General features: G+C 38.1%; 1 protein-coding gene across 3 annotated transcripts in view; it reads right to left on the bottom strand.

Annotated features, from left to right (window-relative positions):
• Window positions 1-1,535: 1,535 nt before the first annotated feature.
• Window positions 1,536-18,792, bottom strand: part of LOC114095070 (platelet-activating factor acetylhydrolase) — a 57,975-nt gene continuing 40,718 nt past the window's right edge. For all 3 annotated transcript variants that reach the window (XM_071613338.1, XM_071613336.1, XM_071613337.1), the window contains exons 3-12: window positions 14,420-14,541; window positions 13,833-13,977; window positions 12,225-12,318; window positions 10,122-10,190; window positions 9,601-9,724; window positions 8,600-8,713; window positions 7,383-7,474; window positions 6,040-6,210; window positions 3,106-3,254; window positions 1,536-2,674 (exon numbers count right to left, since the gene is read on the bottom strand). In XM_071613338.1, coding sequence (XP_071469439.1) covers window positions 2,532-2,674; window positions 3,106-3,254; window positions 6,040-6,210; window positions 7,383-7,474; window positions 8,600-8,713; window positions 9,601-9,724; window positions 10,122-10,190; window positions 12,225-12,318; window positions 13,833-13,977; window positions 14,420-14,541 — 1,223 coding nt within the window. In that variant the 3' untranslated portion in view covers window positions 1,536-2,531. The remainder of the gene's footprint in view (window positions 2,675-3,105; window positions 3,255-6,039; window positions 6,211-7,382; window positions 7,475-8,599; window positions 8,714-9,600; window positions 9,725-10,121; window positions 10,191-12,224; window positions 12,319-13,832; window positions 13,978-14,419; window positions 14,542-18,792) is intronic.

Raw genomic sequence — 18,792 nt, 5'->3', positions numbered from 1 at the left:
TGCTACTTAGGAGGATGACTTTGTTGGCAGTTTCTCCTTCAGAATTTTTTTTTTAATTTTAAAGCTTTGCCTTGTCTGTCTAGTTAAAAATTTATTATTCTGTTTGAATTTGGAAGTATGCTAATATGACACAAAATTTGAATAAAGTTTATCCTTTAAAGCTGTGGTGGTCTCATTTCATTTCATCTGTGGTTCCGTCTCTCCTGCCCTGTAATTGGGGAGGGGGAGAGGCTTAGTGATTTTTAATATTTTCATATTTAATGTTAGTTTTTGTGTATGAGTCACACTCAGCTGGCACTTTAAAGTCATTTCCACATTTTAATCATCAACTTTGAGGGACATGTTTATTTTACCCATATTTTATAGGTAAGAAAAGTAAGCTTTTTAGAGAAGTTAGATAATTTGCCCAGGCCAATTGGGAGTCTCAGAGGCTTGATCAAACTCACACTCATCTAACTTCAAAGGCTGTGCCTTGGAACATGGTTTTGTATGGGTCATATACAGATCCTAGCTTTTGGAAACAGATTCTACCTTTGGGAAATAGTTCTTAGTTAAATGCTGCTTAACAGATATGTGGCGTGGGCAGGTTATATAATATCTTTGAGCTTTGATGTTCTTCATCTGTAAATTGGTGATAATAAAACATTTCACATCATTTATGTGAAGTGCCCAGAAAAGAGAACTCAATAAATGTTCCCTTCTCTTTCCTGAAAAGTACCCAGTGTGCACTATGCTGTTTATTTTTCAAACTTAACCCATGGCTGATATTTTCAGCAATTGTTTTCTCCTTTCGGCATCTGCATGTGCCACAAACAAAGGACTGTAAAAATATTGCTCTTGAATGAGAGGTCAATACAATGGCAATGTTTGTCCATTTGTAAAGTCAGTAAGGGGAAGTTTTGCCATATGAGTGGAAAGAAGGTGCATGGGTATAAAATACAGTTAGCCCCTGAAGCCTAATGGGAAGAGGGAATTAAGAACTTTAAAAACAGTACCATTTCAATAAGTGGAGAGGAGAGAGGTTTGTATTAAAAATAACTGAGGTAGGTGAATATATTGCCTGCTGTAGGATAAGGAGGGCAGTAAATGAGCATGTGATTACCAGGAGAAAATGTCAGAGAAGATGCACCAGGGTCAGACTGTAGAAAGGTTTCTGTCTCGAGTATGGCCTAACTCCCTATTAAAACAATAACTTGAATGACTATCGGGAAGGAGAATTCAAATTTCTCAGAATGAATGATTTTGCACCTTAAACCACTGAAGATGGCCTGAGGTGCCAAATCACATAGTTACTTATTAACTGGGTGGAAGAGATAGGGATTGAAGTATCAACCAGACAAAGTACTGATTTCCTTGTTCACACAGGCTAACTTAAAATTCTAAAGAATTTCTAAGAACATCATATTTAGGCCAAAATATACACTTAACTATTGAGCAGCATAAAGTTTTGTATTCCTTAGGAAACAAAATCATCTTCCATAATTCCCAGATGTATAAGTGTGTTTCTATATGTTTTTTTTTAAAAAAGAGAGAGAGAATTTTAAAATTTTTATTGTTTAGTTTTCGGCGGACACAACATCTTTATTTGTATGTAGTGCTGAGGATCGAACCCAGCGCTGCATGCATGCCAGGCAAGCGCGCTACCGCTTGAGCCACATCCCCAGCCCGAGTGTCTATATTTTAAGATATTTATAAACCTCCATTTAACTGTTATTCTACTTATATTATTACTACATGTAAAATTTAAAATGACCATTAAATATTTATTGGGAAAACAAAGTGGTTAAATGTAACTCAGAATGCTGCCTCTGTTATCCTTCAGTTTTTAGGTGAATAACTATATTAATTTGTTATAGCTGGAATCCCTGGCCTGTCTTTCATAGCTGTAACACCAAGGGCACTTTTGTTTAGTAAATAGAATGCATGGGAGAGAACATTTAAAAATGCAAACAAATTGCCAACTTGCTTTATAAGCCTCTGCCCTGTCCCTAGCACTCCCAACCTTGGTCCACTCCCCATGTCCTTACCATATTGAAATTGTATAGTATCACCAGTCCTGCATTAAAACAATGACTTTATTATCAACCAGATCTAAGTTTTCTTATCATGACTGAAAGTTAAACACTGCCAAGTTTATCCTAGAATACCAGGTTGCTAAAATTGAATTCTACTACTGCTAACAGAGAATAAAAGACAAGAACATCTGTTTTTACTGTAAGTTTAGGGAATCTCATCACAACAGGTTTTCATTAGCATTGTGCCTATTGTTAATACACTTCCATTAATTAAAATAATGTAAAAGCCAATTTTAATTTTAACACAAAAAAGGATCCACTAAATAAAAATATAATTTGGGCTGCTACGATTTTTGTATATTGCATTCTTTCTTTAAAGGAAAAAGTTTTTAATCCAAACCTCAACTCAATCACTATTACGGTATAAACTAAAATTTAAGGTATGAATTATTTGGGAAAATACAATTAAGATTCTTGCTCTCTCAGTTTTTAAATGAAACTTTTAAAAAAGCTCTTTTAATCTATATTCTCTTTCTCTATTCCCATAGAGTCCTGTGGAGTGTCAGGTTGGATGAGTGTATGAATTGTTGGTCCTGGAATAAGATTCTTATCAGCTCCTTCCATCAGAGAGTCCCACTGATCAAAGTCTTTTTCAAGTCCTACAAAATATAAATGTTAATAAACATATTAAACATTTGTGAGCACTGAACAGTACAGCACCTCTAGGTGGCACTGTAGAATTATACATTATGCAAATTGCACAGTGACCTTAGTGGCAAGGTGTTCCATGTCAGCTACCCCAGGGCTTCATCAGCTACAAGAAGTTGAGAGGTAGGAGTGAGGCACCCTTCTTTCCATCAGTATCTCCAAGAGGCAAGTCTCTCCCAGACTTTATGGAGAAACTAACTCTTAACAAGTAGATTTGCTTTCTATGATAAATAGAATGCAAAGCAGCAAAGCTTTCTCAAATTTTTGCTTTCAAATTGATTTACTGCTTTGTTTAATTGTAAAGAAATAGTTAAAACTAGACTGTTAAATAACACAGGGTTATCGGAGAACATCAGTTTAGGAAATAAGATTCATTTCTTACCTAAATACTTTTGTAAGAATGCTAATGAAGCTTTGTCGGTGAGATCAATAGCAACCTCTGAATCTATATGTCCTTTTAATTTGAATATGTGTCCAATTACTTTACCGGCTGCAAAAGTGAAGTCAGCAAAATTATGATGAACCGAACCCCTAAAAGAGAAATGAGAAATTTACACCACATGTATTTGATAAAATTACTTTTGTAGTTAGGGTGCAAGAAAGATCCTGGCCCCATTACCTTGTTTACTGAAAGTCAAGGAAAGAAAACTTGCAATCTGATCTTCTTACATGTATTCCTGGGTCACAAGCTATTCATTTAGGGACCCTAAAGTATAGTCCTCTCCAGCTAGAAAAAAAAAAAGAATCCTAGTGTGTTGATTTTAGAAGAAATGATTCCCACTTTTTAATACTTTCGATTTCAGTAAATGGAATGTGCTAGGTATTGAAAGGCCTTGAAGTCAGAGCCTGTCCCTCACACCCAATACTTACATGTATATGTTCTTTTTTTTTTAAAGAGAGAGAGAGAGAGATTTTTTAAAAAATATTTATTTTTTAGTTTTCGGCGGACACAACATCTTTGTTTGTACGTGGTGCTGAGGATCGAACCCGGGCCGCACGCATGCCAGGCGAGCGCGCCACCGCTTGAGCCACATCCCCAGCCCAATATGTGTATGTTCTTTGCCAAAATATTCCAGAGTTAACCCTTTTTATCTATTAAATGATAACAATGACAAAGATCTGCCCCAGTATTGGTCTACATTCATCAACAGTCTGACATCTAATAGAAGGCTCCCCTCTTTTTTTGATACTTGGTGACTCTCTTGCACCTCTGTTCATTTCCTTGACATCTCACCTTCATTTCTGACTTGATTCTTCTTCCATCTAAGTGTAGGCATTCCTCCAGATTCTATTATTGTACCAGTTCCTTTCTCATTTTGCAGCATCTTATATTCCAAAGGTTTCTTCTACAATAGCAGGCAAATTCTGTACATTTCTAATTTGTGGCCAGATGTCTCTACTTAGACTTTCAACTTGGCGGGAAATTCCAAGGCTAAAGCACAACCTCAGACCAGTCTCCCCCACTGCAACTCTTTCTCCTCTCTTTACCGGTTCCAAGAAGCAAAGCATCATTCTTTTAGCCACCTAAGCTCAAAGCACAGCAGCTGTCTCCCTCTCCCTCTTCCCCACATTCCAGCTGAAACTTGAGTGTCAGAAACATTAAGAAGATAAATACAGACAGGGTCATGAGAGAGCTGAGAGCAGAAGCCTGGATGAAGGGGGAGATGGCCTGAGAAGAGAAAAATAGGGAGTGGGATGAATGATTCAGGATACTAGAAAGAGAAGCTCATGGCAGATGGGTGAGAAAGACTGGGACTGCAGAGGCTGTGTGTGCTGTGAGCTGAAGCACTGTCAGTGCAGTGGTGGGGGCTTAGGAAACTAGATTGCAAGCATTGAAGAGTGTATAGAAGTGCATGAAATATTAAATGCAAGCTATTCTTTAAGATTTCTTGAAAGAAAAAGGGAAGAAAAAAACATGAGAACCGAGAAGGAAATAAGTTTGAGGGAGGGATAGGTGATCTGTAGCATGTTTCAGAACTAGATTGCACATACAAATAAACTAACTTGAAGCCTTTACCTGAAATACCCAGACCCTTCCTTAAATCTATCTAAACTCTTTCAATGATACAAGATCAAATTTGAGTGCCATCCCTTCTAAGAACACTTTCAGTTGGAAAAGACTCCTCCATTTTCTGATTCCATAGTGGCTATTGCCCATACTCTAGTAGTTCCCCCTCTGTCCAAGGGAGGTACACGAAATCACAGGTAATACAGAACCTACACATAATGTTTTTTCCTATATATCCATGCCTATGATAAAGTTTATAAATTAGGTACAGTAAGATATTAGCAATAACAAGGCTGGGGTTGTAGCTTGTGGTAGAGCACTTGCCTAGCGTGTGTGAGGCACTGGGTTTGATCCTCAGCACCTCATAAAAAAAAATAAGGTATGAAAAAAACCGTAATATTTTAAAAAGATATTAGTAATAACAATAACATAGAACAATTTTAATAATATACTATAATAAAAATGATATGAATGTGATCTCAAAATATCTTATTGAACCATATTTCAACACAAGCACTATGATACTGTGACACTCTTAGTGCGGAGATGGCACTAAGTGACTAACAAGTGGGTAGCATATATAGTGTGGAGACACTGGACAAAGGGATGGTTCATGTCCCAGGCAACATGCAGCAATGGTACAAGATTTCATTATGCTACTGAGCATGGCACACACTTAAAACTGATGAATTGCTGATTTCTGTAATTTTTCTCATTAATGTTTCCCTACTATGGGTAACTAAAACTATAGAAAACAAAAGTATAGAAATGAAAATTGCAGATGGGGGCAGGAACTACTCTACATGAATCCTTCCTGCTCTTTTTCCTAAATAAACTGGGGTTCAAAATCCTATTTGGAGTTCTTTCTCATATTCATGATGAAAGCATAATGCTAACCCTCAAGGGCAACTTGTTAAAGCTCCAAGGAATTAATAATCTCCGATTCTTTCCCAACAGGTCAGCACGGTAGAAGATCTGACTTTTTCTTTAGGAGTTCCTAGCCTGGCAATAAGTATAGAATACTTTGTTCCTGCATCCCACCTCCAAAATGTTTTTAGATAAAAGGTGTTCATAGCCTAATGCAAATTTAAATTACTGGTACTTACACTATATATGTTAACACTACTGAAAGTATTTTCATTTTAAAAAGAGTAAATGTAATTAGAAACTGAGATCATCTAACATGCTCCTTATTGAAAGTTTAAATAACTGATTTAACATTACTGTAATGGTCACAAAATAGTGTCTGTTGACATTTGTCCAAGTTCCCAGTTTCTGTTTTAGATGGAGTACGTTACTAATACTCACTTGATTGTAATCATTTTTCTTTCTTTATCAGGTAGGTAGAATTTTGTCATTTTTTTGATGTCATTAGGAGACTGGAATTGTTCCGAGTTGATAAAGAAGAGGGGCTGAGGAACTTTGGAATACACATCATCACTCACTGGATACATCCATGGATCAAGGGCAATGCCACACCTGCAGATATTTGTTAACAGTGATGAAGAAAGGCTAGTTACACACTGGCCAACATATAGGGCTTCCTAACACACCAAATGTATTATGGGTTATCTTGCTGGGTATAATAGCTATTATACTTCTGTGTGAAAAAGGGATATCACTAGTTTTATAAGGTAGCAGAATTGCATTACATAATCATTTTCTGTAGGAGGTGTTTAGGAATTGCAACCTATGAAAAGACATTTCCTTAAGACTTTTATTGTTCAATTTTGTTACATTGTTTTCAAAATAAATTTTAAAAATAAGTAGTAATTTCTTCAAAACTGTGAGGTGTCTCAAAAGTACAATAAATGAACCAATTCATCTGTGTTTCCAGAGCTTCAGGGCACTTCATAGTGTATTTATTATACCTGGTCCAGAGGAACAAATGAATTCATTGCTTCACCTGAAGAATTGTCTGGGAGTTACAGAATGATGTCGGAAGCATATCATTTAAAATGTCACTAACTTTTCTTTTTACAAGTAAGTTTATACTATGTTTCCTGACCTTTTGAAAAACCCTTCTGATTGCTCAGTGGATAAAAGAAGAAATTGAAATAGATTTTAAGCAATTTCAGGTTAAATTTCACAAATGATCCTGCCTACTTTCCATATGGTTGGTTCTATGTGATCTCACCAGTCTGGAATTAAGCAGTTCAATAAAGAAAATATTTTTGCAAATTAGAAAACTGGGTGGGGTCTGGTCCTGACTCCTACACAAATAACTGTGTGCTTTTACATCCAGCTATACCTTAAAGATAGAGGGAGAAAAACTAATTTTAAAAAACCCTGCTTATTAGAAAAGTCTAGAAATAGTATAAGATGGCAATATTATTATCACAATTATCATGTGAGAAGAGATGTGTCCAAAGATAAATTTCCAAGTGAAAACATTAAGCTCTTGAGCAGATAAATAAGAATGACGGGTGGAAGTTTACAGGGGTGGGGAGTTTTTAATAGCAGGAGAAGAAAATGGTTTCCACTTAGGAAAATTTATATAGAGTGTCTGATGGAGGCAAAGAGATTGACTTATAAACCTGGAAACATCCCTTCTTCACAAAGACTTCAACAAAAACATTATATCTCACATGTGTTCTTATTCCCACTCTTCTAATAATTTACTCATCTCTTGCTTTGTCTTATTTTCTTACCTGAATCTCTGGTCTTCGCTAAGAGTTTGAATAACTGTTGCTCCACCAAAAGAGTGTCCAATTACTGCTATTTTATTCCTATCGATGGAGCCCTATGTGAAAAAGCATAATAAACATGTATAACTATCACACATGGTGTTAGAAGAATAGATTACATGATCTTGTCAATCATACAGTCATTACTCATTTCACAGGCAATGAGTAAGTACTTGATTTCCTATAAAATAGAATGTACACATATACATACATATACATATATCATGTCTTAGATGTGTGTATATATGTGTATATAAATAATTTGTAAGAATTCAGAAGTACTTCATGGTCTTCCTAGTCACCCACACTTGAAACTTCAACATCAGTGCTGATTTCCGCCTCTCCCCAGCCCATGTTTATTGGTTTAGTCATTCCTTGAGCATTGCTGAGTACCTCCTACATGCCAGGCAGTGCAACCTCATTTTCAATGAATTCACAGTCTATCAGGGAAGGAAGTGCTACAGATGCCTGATGCAATACAATATGCCAAGGGGCTCATCTGATAGACAGCTAACCCAAACAGGGACAGGCTCTGGGGACCACATACCCTTGTTGGAGGGCATGATGTCTGACTAGAGTATTAACAATGAGGAAGGAGTTAGTTGCGGGGAAGGGTATGTCAGGCCAAGAGGTCAACATGTACAAAGGCCTGAATATTGGAGAGAGAGAGGCTGCTTGAAAGACTGCAAACTCTTCATTGACCTGGAGGACAGATCCTCATCTTATCCTGAAACTAAACTCCTTTTAGTTCCCCTGCTTCCTGCACTCCACCCTACCCTACCCCTGAACACTTTTGAGTCTTTGCTTATGCTGTCCACTCTGTCTGATATTCTTCTACTCGCTCCCAAAATTGTGTCCAAAACTTTTAATCAACTTTTCAAGTTCAAGTTCAAGAACATGTAGGAGCAGTCCAAGAAATTATAATAATTCCCCTGGAGGTATTAGGTTGATCTATATGAAGATGCCATTTTTGTGGATGAAAACTGACCCTTGGTCATTTCATTTGTAGTTGAACCTAATACACTCTTCATTGCTGTACTACTTTGCCTGTATTTTTAAATGTTTTTTTGTTTGTTTTTGTTTTTAATAACTCTTTATCCTGCAATATAGCTGAAAATCAGACAACATCAACAATAAAGGACAATGGGTCAAGGTAGGGACATGGCTTTTTTAAAGCTCACCTTCAATTGTTGCACATCAAACCCTAAATTTAACACGTCCTTCACTGGCGTTCCATTAGCAATGTCAAGAATCACATTGAGAGCCTCGGAACATTCTTTTGCTCTCTGCTGCACCTAATAGGATTAATAGAAGAAAGAAATGATAAAGTAAAAGATTTTAACATTTATCTTAAAGTTTGTATAGCGGTTGCATTTGGGAAAATAGTTGGTTTGTTATAAACTGGAAACATCTGAGTGATTAATGATTAGAGTGCAGGCTGACATGGGGACATGGTTATCAGCTTCACAGGGAAGTATAGCTTAGTTCAAATCCTGGCTCTGTGCTTAGGTGCTGTGTAACTTCAGATGATTTACTTAACCTCCCTGGGCTTCCACTGATTATATAACAATGTTTACATCAATAAAATGTGGGTGAACTTCAATGCCATACCATATGTAAAATGCCAACAACAAAGAAACAATAAATATGCTTTATTTCACTTAATTGTCCCAACAGCTCTGTAAGATAGACACTGCTATTATAACTCACTGTTTTGTAACAGATAAAATGCGGAAGCAAAAGAGATGAACTTGTCCTGGTTCAGCCCACAGCAAAGTGATGAAGCTAGTAGAGTTCAACTTTCAAACGTAGGAAGTTGGATTATGAAGACTGTACTCTTAGCACTGTTATATACTGCCTCTCTGAAGTCTTTTTTTTTCCTATTGCCTGCAGGAGTGGGGGATCTATTAGTTTATTTCCTATCACTTTTGAGATTCTAAAATTATAAGTTTCAATACCAGAGAACTCTGCCAGACAGACTTGCGTTTACTTTTACTGTGAACCAGACATTTTGTTAAGGAAATCTTACTACTTGGATATCTTCTGATAGATCTTTTGGTAATGGGAAGTAGGAGAGCCAGGAGCATAGTTTGCCATGTGTAAAATTAAATTAACAAATGTCATTGTTTTTTACATACATGCTTTAGGCCACCAGAACACCTCTCTTCTCATGGCAAAGTACCTGCTGTTTTCGAAAAGTCTCCTCCTCTCCTTGTTCCAGGGTTTTAAAGTAGAGCCAAGACCTGTTCCTTGTTTCTGCAGCAGACTGGTCCTCGAAATAGTAAGTTGCAGACGCAGAGCCATCTCTATAACACAAACATAACTGATTTTACTCCTTCCTCATCTGATCCATGTTCCTCAACTCCATCCTTGACTCAACTTTCTTCTCATTTTTTTAACTTGTTTTTCCTCTTCTATTATACTTTATTTTTTTTAATTAAAGAGGACCCCAAGGAAGCTCTAGGAAATGGATCTTATTGCTCCTTGTCAAGTCACATGTAAAAACACCTTATTCAGTCTTCACAATACTTGTTTTTTTAAGCCTTGACAATCTAACTCAGCCCCCTTTCCCCCAACCTCATCATGTAATCATAGTTGAAAATCTCATCAACAAGTTTTTCAGCTTGTATGATAAAAGCATAATTATGGGCATCAACTTTCTCTGTATTTGACTAAAGACCCCAGCCATACCACGATACCTACCTGTGTTCTACAGCAGCTACTATAAATCCATGAGATGCCAGGTCAATGCCAATAGCAGAATAAACCGTCCTTAAAACAAAAAGAGAGAAGTATTGCAACTACGAGGCATGATGACAGTCTGGTTCTGCTAAGACAACCAGAAACAGAACAGGGAGGCCAGTGCCCTGGAGGTAGAATGCAAAGCTTTGGTTCACCAAGGGAGCAACCTTAACCCTTAGGGGCTATTTGACAATGCCGGAGGTATTATCGTTATTACAACTGGGAGAAGGGCACTAAGGGCATCTAGTAAGTAGAGAGACACAGCTAAACATCTTAAGATACACAGAACAACTCTTTAAAAACAAAAAAATTATTTGGCCCCCAAATGTCAATAACATTGAGCTTGAGAAACCCTGGCACAGTGATTACAAATGTTGCCTTTGAGATTTTGGGGTTTTTAAAATCTTGACTTTGCCACTAATCAGCTATCTGATATTTTGGTTAATTGCTGCAAAATTGGGGCTAAGAATAAACCCTTACCTCAAGGACAGCTGTACAGTTTGGACAAGATGATGTACAAAGGAAGGCAGTTAAGAGAAAGCAACCTCAATCTGACCACTGAGTTTAAATCCTGGTTCTTCCATTTAGTAGCTGGGTACCTTGGATAGGGCACTTATCTTTTCTCCACCTTATCCATAATAAGGTGATGCTATAACCGTGTGGTACCTCACAGGTAAGGATCAAGTGAATTGTTAGGTCTTCAGTCCTTATAACCCTATCTGAAGCAGGTTAAATACTTAACACTTGCTAGCTGTTACTGAAATGATTGGACTGGGTGGAGGGATTAAAAACCATAGCCCTTATACCCTCCTCTGTGTCTTCATTCTGCACTATCTTTTTCTCACATCCTGCGTTCAACAGGAAATGCCCATAGAAAGTAAAAAGTGGTGTCTAGGAACAATATCTTCCAATGCTGAAGATAGAGGACCTTTGTAGGATGAGAAATGGTCCTCTACAGGGATCAGCAGACTTTCTGTTAAAGACCAGAGAGCAAATATTTCTAGCTTTGTGGGCCATACTGTGTTCGTCACAGCTACACAACTCTGCTGTTGTTGCACAAAAGATTCACAGTGTGAAAACTGAATGGGCATGGCCACTTTCCAATCAAAGCTTATTACAGAAATGGTGGCAGGCTGGATTTGGCACTAAGATTTCATTTTGCCAGGCACCAGTAGAAATCAAATAACTAACCAGACTACAGTTAAAGTGTTAAAGATAATTCTTTATTGAAGATGCTACCCAACTTCATTTCAGTCAAAAATCACCTTTTATTCTCTGAAAGTCTTAAAATCCTCCAAGGTAGGAGAAGGAGAGGCAGTTGAGAAGACAGAAGAAGAAAGTTTGAGAGGGTATAGTTGCCATTAAAATGTGCCCCTCAGATGTCATGCTGTGGTCTTAAAGACCCCATTCAGCTCCTGCTCCTCTAGATCCATCACCATGTTCAAAAGCAAGCTAAGCTGTGAGACACTCCCAGTCATCTGCACAGATTGGGTACTAACATAGGCTCATTTCTTTGAGACTGAAAATCTTGACAAGCAACTTCAGGTCAAGCATTCCTTCTGTGGGCCTGGTGCATACTTTCTTAGAACTCTACTACAATCAGAGACTTCTGTTATCTAATCCTTCTTCCTTCCTCCTTCTCCTTTCCAGGTGTCCCATGATGAAGGCTTTCCCCATCTTTCCTTCGAACCTGCACAGGTATTTTTCTTTCTTTCAAATATCTTTCGCAGCTAATCCAATCTTTGTTTCTTGGAAGGTATGAACTAACACAGGATAATTTCAAAAGAGTATAAATAATTAAAATGTCTAATGGCAAAAGTGTAACATCCTCTCTTCTCTGTTATGAGGCTAGTCTCCATGAACTGGAAGGAGAGAAAGTACTACTTGACAAGATAGAGCTAGGACCCATCAGCACACCACAGCCAATTCTTGAGGAAGCCCAGTACCCCAGGACAAGAGCCAGTATGACATTCTAAAATCTGTTGTTCCTTTTTTGGGAAAAAAAAAAACCTATTCAGTCATAGATAGCTAGAGGATAAAGCTGTCCAATCTCTCAAACATTACCTAAATGCTCCAAGACCATGAGAAAAGATAATAAGCGGGTATTTTTCACCAGTCCTCAGAGGAGAATTCCAGTTTGCAGGAATTATTATTGAACCTAGACAACAATAGGAAATTAGTTAGTATTTTCTCTGACTTGAATGTTGCTAGTTAACTTAACTTACATCTCCTTAGCATAAAATCTGGAAGCATGGAATTTATGTTTTTATGGCTTAATAGTGAACTTATTAAAAAGTCAGCTACTGGTTACTCACCAACCAAATACCTGCATTGTATGCTCTTTTCTCACATGGTACTATCATTAGCTATCAGTTCTCGCTGCCAGCTCTGAACTTAAGGTTAGAGATTTTCCTACACAGGTGTATTCAGCAGGCTGCTACTTATTACTATTTTGATGTTTGAGACAATGTCAAAGGGAATGTTCTAAAACCAAACCATGCAGTAAACTCAGGAGCATTACACTGAAAACCAGAATCTAAGAATCAGAGACTCCTATCATTTTAATTTGTCATGATCCAGTGAAGGATGGTGAGACCACAGACTTCATACTTAAAGGCGGCTTTGGATACACCTCTGCCATCCACCAGCTATTGGCCTCTGGCAAGTTACTGACTTTCTGAGCTTCAGACTCCTCTCCTGTGAAGTGGAGGAAATGATAACTACCTCAGAGAGGTTTTGAGAGAGTTTTATTTAATTAATATAATTGAGAACCTATCCACTCATACAGTAAGGGGCTCAAAAACATGGAAAATATTTTCCTCCATTCCTTCACAACTGTCAGGCAATAATAATTGTGACCATATTTTTTGTTTCATTTTTTTCCTCATCTATAAAATGAAGTTGTGGTCATGAAAACTGAATGTGATGATCGCTATGGAAGTGATTTATAAATTATTCACAATAAAGATGTATAATATGATATTCTCATCATTTCTACATTAGATTGGTTTTTTAAAAAATTCTAAGTTTAAAATTCATTCTAGAACTTGTAGGTGGTTTTGAGGGAGAAATTTGAAGACATAGTTAACATTGACCCAATGGTGGTATCTGGTCAGATAAGTGAGGAAAGTCTGTGTTAGCACAATCTAGACACATTAAATCATGAATGAACATCCATTATTAGTGAGAGGCTGGTTCCTTATAGGTAGGTAATGGGAAGAGAGCAAAGTCTCTTCATTTGTGAAAAGTAAGAAATTTGTTTTTTTTTTTTTTGTTTGTTTGTTTTGTTTTGTTTTGATCTGGATAGTTACAGTGGCTTCTACTTTCTTTCTCATTCAGCCTGGAAGAGCAAATGGGGCAATGGTCCTAAGCCAACCTGCTACTCTCACTATATTCTTGCCTGCCCGGTGGGCCTCTAAGAGGAAAAACCAAGGACCAGCCACAGAAAGATGGTAGGTCAGTCTGACCCTCTCACCTACTCCCATCAAATTCAGAATGGACAAATGAGAACCCTAGATTCTCTTAGGCTCCTCAGAAATACTGTCCTTGTCACCTTAGGAGATGTTTAGATTGGAGAAAATTTACTTTGGTCTGAACTATCTGAAATTCTTATTGTTTCTAAGGGTTTCTCATATTCTAGAGCCAACAGAGTAGGAGCAATGGAAATCTTACCATATAAAAACTTTAAAATTTTGCTCATATGCCCATGTGTTCCAATAAATTTACTAAGACCCAAAAAATATTCTTTGTTTGGGATCCAAAGGGTCTCATAGTGATCATAATCTTGAGATGGATAATACAAACGCAAGAAGGTGCTCTGTTAAGGAGAGAAATTAATACATTTTTTAGTCAAGTTGCTTCTCAAAACTATTCCAATAGCTATTTTGCATATTTTATTAATGGAGACCCAGATACCTTTGTTGTTCATAATGAGGTCTGGACAACTTTTAAAACTTCTGTGGTGATTGAACAAAATTAGTACGGAGAAGAAAAATAACAATATGCTTTCTGAGTGGGAAAGGGAAATGAGCAGACTTGCTTCAGCTATTGAGTGTGGGGAGAATTCATATGCAATTAATCAGATGTCATCAAAGAGCTAGGGAATGACTGAATTAGCAAAGGCTTCAGATGAAGCAATATAAGTGGCAATATGAGTCATTCTCAGGTGAGGGCAATGCCAAGTTTTAACACCTGCTAGTGGATCTTGACAGTAGTTAATGTTAGAATATAAGGATAATTTGTATTAATCCAAGCATTACCTTATTGGTATAATCAAACATCAAGTCTGTGCAACCAACAGAGTAAGATCCACTTCCTTTGGGCATTTTAGTATGTTCAAAGCTTACAGCAGCCATCAGCATTTGTATTTGATCAGTCCATCCTGAAAAACAAGCCCATGTTACCTCATTTATCATCCATTACACACCTCAGGTCTTATTATGCAAGGAGCTCCAAGGGAATCGAGTTCCTTCCCATTGTTTCTGGCCTCTCTCATTTCTTAAACTAATTGAGACCCTGTTGTATGCAGAGCACCATGTAGGGGTTTTGAAGAATAAAATCATGGAGGTAGACATGGTCTTCCCCCAAGATGCTTGGGACTATCACTTCCTAATACAGCTTGCTGTCACCCTGCTTCTGTCTAGAGTATATTAAAGATGACTTCACAAATCTGTTTTTTTCTAATCATGAACTTTATCTCACATTCAGATTTGCACTTATAACTTCTCATTGGGCATCTCTGTCTAATGCCATAGTCCAAGGTGAACTAAATAGCCATCTCCCAAACCACACAGCCCACACAACAGAATTCCCTATCACATGCATAGATAGAGAGAGAAACCTGGAAACATCTTACTCTTCTAGCTCTTTTTTACCAACCCCCATATCCATCTCAAGACTCAATTCTAACATTTGGTTTTAACTTAGAATCATATCCCCAGTGTATCCCTGACCTTGTCACCTGTCTCACTAATTCCCTATCTCTTGATCAAGCAGTTGCCATCTCTCTGAACTGTCCTATGCAACTTGGACCTTGACCCCTTCGAAGACATCCCTTACCCAGCTCCTAGAATGATTCAATGCACGAATCTCACCAGGCAATTCTTAAAATCTGTAGTGGCTCCCTGTCATCATGTGGTATTTTCTTAAAGGGGGTATGTCTGGGGTCCTTTTGGAAAGCAGTTTGTAGGAGATATTTAAATGGGCACATGCCCTGCTAAGCAAATGCACTGTGACTTTAAGCACAAATATGGCCCTCTTTCTAGTTTACTGGGGTTGAAATATGTTGAGTTCACAGGCATACAAGTTAAATCCCAAGTTCCTGTAAGAAAAATCCTCTATGCTCAAACCCACTGCCTCTTCCCCTGAAGTAATCCCCTTCCTTGTGTCTTAGCACACTGAGGTATTGGTGTCTCTGTAACTTCACAAATGCTACTATGACCTGTGCTTGAAATCCACTTGGCACCTTCAGAAATCATGCTTTCCTTGATCCACCCCCCCCAACAGACTTAATCTTTTTCATTCTCAGTATCACTGATTCTAATATATACATATGTATGTATGTATACATAGAGTAACATAATGTGAATATATACATACAATTCTTCCTTTCACAATGTACTGGAGTTATGTATCTGCACACTGTCTCCCACAGTAAGACAGCGATCTCCACATCTTTGTAAAAACCTTTGACCTTAATGCCCTTTCTGGCACATAGTGAGCACTCAATAAATATTCGTCAAAATGAGATGAACTAAACTGGTCTCTTGCTCTTCTTTCAAACCGGTCAAATATACTCTTTACCCACCCACTCCTGAAATTCCTTTTCTCTCTCTGGTGCCAAAACCCTTCTATACACCTGAAGCTTCACCTGTTCTCCTTTCTGAACTGCAGTCAAATCCATGTTTCAAGATGTTAGGTCCAAATATCAGTATACCAAACTCTCACTTTGCTAGATACACTTGGCCTGCTCACTCCTTCTCCTTTATGGGACTGTGAGAGTTGAATCCTCTGCTGGGCAGATTCTCTTGTGTTTTCCATCACACTCTGCCTCTGCCAGTATGTTCGGTATTACACCAGCATCAATATCATTGCTCAGGAAGGCTTTTAGTCATAGGACCAAACCTATTTACATCCTGCACACTGGTGACTCATGTGTAAAGCACCTGCCAGTGATGAAGGCCACCTATTGAAATACATGACTCCCTACTCAAAGCTGATCCACAGACCGGCATCATTGGCACTTCTTGGAGCTTGGAACTGCACATTCCCAGACTTTACCTAATACTACTAAAACATAAAAGGCTCACTAAAGTTTAAGAAACTCTGTGCTAAGGTACCAGGTCACCTGGCTAGACACACAGGTCAGCAATGTATGGTCAATGACAGGAGGTAGTTCCAAGGAAGACACTGGGTGAACACACTCTGGGTATGAGATCCAGGTGACCCTATTTCAGATTCCAGGTGTATTTCCTACAAGGTATTCTTCTCTGGCATAGGCAACTTATTGCCCTGTTTGATCTTTATTAATAAAATGGGGATGAAAGCACTTATCTAGCCTGGAGGACAAGTGCAGTGGCAGTATAGGTCAAGTACGTAGCAGAGAACTTGACCTGTAACAGGCACTCAACTGCTATTAATTCTCCACTTCCCAGATTCAAATTAAGCCAAATTCATGATGAAATCCTTAGAGGAGTTTAGAAGATTTAAACTGGAGCACCTCACTTTCCCATTGGGAAGATTAAAAACTCAAGGTATTACTAGAGTTTTTTTTTTTGTTTTTTTAACTTTACCTATAGGTGAACACTACAGGGTTTGTTTATCAAAAGGCTCTTCCTCTCCCATTCAAAACTTTCTACCGAGCCATGTTTCATGGTACAATAGGGAAACATCATGTTCAGATTACAGTGGGGAAAGGCACATCTGTCTGTCCTTCTGTGATAAGCAGCCTGTGAACTTCTGTGTCCCCACCCACAGGCAGTTATGGCATGGCTATACTGGGTTGGGAAGAGGGGTTCCGGCTCTTACAGTTCAGTGAGGAACCTCAGAGAACCACGGCTGCCTTGGAGACACTACCTCTGGAAGTCATTCTAGAGCGTTTGGAGGGCTCCAACCCACATACTGAATCTCCTCCCTTGTGGGATCTCAATTCCCCCACGCCCTGGTGACCTTCCAATAACCTAGGCTGCCCTGGTTGTTCAAAACATGATCTGCCTCAAAACCTCCTCACCCAGTATTCAGGAGCCACAGGTCAAGGTGAGGCTATAGGTCTGCCAATTGCAAGACACCTGACTCCTGAGAGGGTCACAGGACATGTCCAACTGACCCAGGTTTTGGTACAGGTTTCCAGGGTCCTATGGCTTACCAGGGTGGCTACAGAAAAGGCTCAGTGGCCTGCAGTTCAAAGGTCAAGCCACCAACAGGAGTCAGCACAAAGGAAGGGAGGAAGATTTGTCAGATGAGATGTCACTTTTAGATAATGTAGTTTGTGGTTCAGAATTTATAAATATCTCTTCATAATTTTGTTCAACTTTATTTTAACATTGGAACCTATAGGGCACTCTTAATCTTATTACATAATTTTGGTGGTGTTCATTTATCAAATATTCCTGATATTAAGTCCTAGAGATGAACTGTACACCTTCTAGGAACATAAGCTTCTCTTCTATGGCTTTATGACCTCTATTAGCAAATCACATATCTCATAATTATTTATAAACACTTTACCTGCATATTTATACTGTGTATTCATTTAATAAAAATTATAAAGAATCATCTATTATTTAAAATTTTGCTTTATAAGCTATAATATTTTAAAATATTTATTAATTCATTTTTGAGTATTTAGGATGAGAAGGGCACAGGGCTCAAGGCTATGACTACAAAGATAAATGAAGTAATGTTACTGTCCCCAAGTTTCTACTAGTCCAGTGACAGATTTTCATGACTTTTAAACATAAGGGAATGGGGGTGGGGAATGTCTTGAATTTATCACCCTGTGTCAATAAAGAGTCTATGGTGTAAATGTCCCCTAGATGATAATTTGCCTGTGATGTAAAATGTTTCCTATTTTCAGTCCATGGAATTTCAATTGGATTTCAGATGTCTTGACTACAAGCTCTTTGTCTTAGTCATCAGTGCATCCTGATGCTTAACCTGCTGATAAGTGTTGAGGGATGAATGGCCCTTTGAGAGATATTCAATTTCCTATGCAAACATAGATATAAGATACAGTCCCTCTCCTACAAGGCATTTATCTCTCCAATTTTGAAGTAGGGCAAAAATTTATCTTGATGACAGAGAGTTATGAAATCCTTTTTGTAAATGTTATGGTAAGAATTCACCCATCAAGCCTGCACAACTAGATCTGGGGTGACCACATCCATTCAGGTGTGCAGATAGTGTAACAACACTCACAATCTGCCGACTGTTCTCCACAGGAGACCAGAGAGAGATGTTCATGCATTACAACCCTTTAGAATGAGCAGGAATTCAGAAAGCTCCGTAAACAATCTCTTTGCCTTAAAGGGCCTTCTTGGTGACGTGAGATGAACCTGTCTAGAGATGGCTGTCCCACTTGAGCCACTCTTTCTGGACTTGTCCAAACCTTCCTGACCTCTCCTTCCCTTCTTAC

The sequence above is a fragment of the Marmota flaviventris genome, chromosome 6 (genome assembly GCF_047511675.1).
Source record: "Marmota flaviventris isolate mMarFla1 chromosome 6, mMarFla1.hap1, whole genome shotgun sequence".
In the NCBI taxonomy this organism is placed as follows: domain Eukaryota; kingdom Metazoa; phylum Chordata; class Mammalia; order Rodentia; family Sciuridae; genus Marmota; species Marmota flaviventris.
The sequence above is the reverse complement of the archived record's forward strand: the minus strand, read 5'-3'. Positions and strand labels throughout refer to the sequence as shown.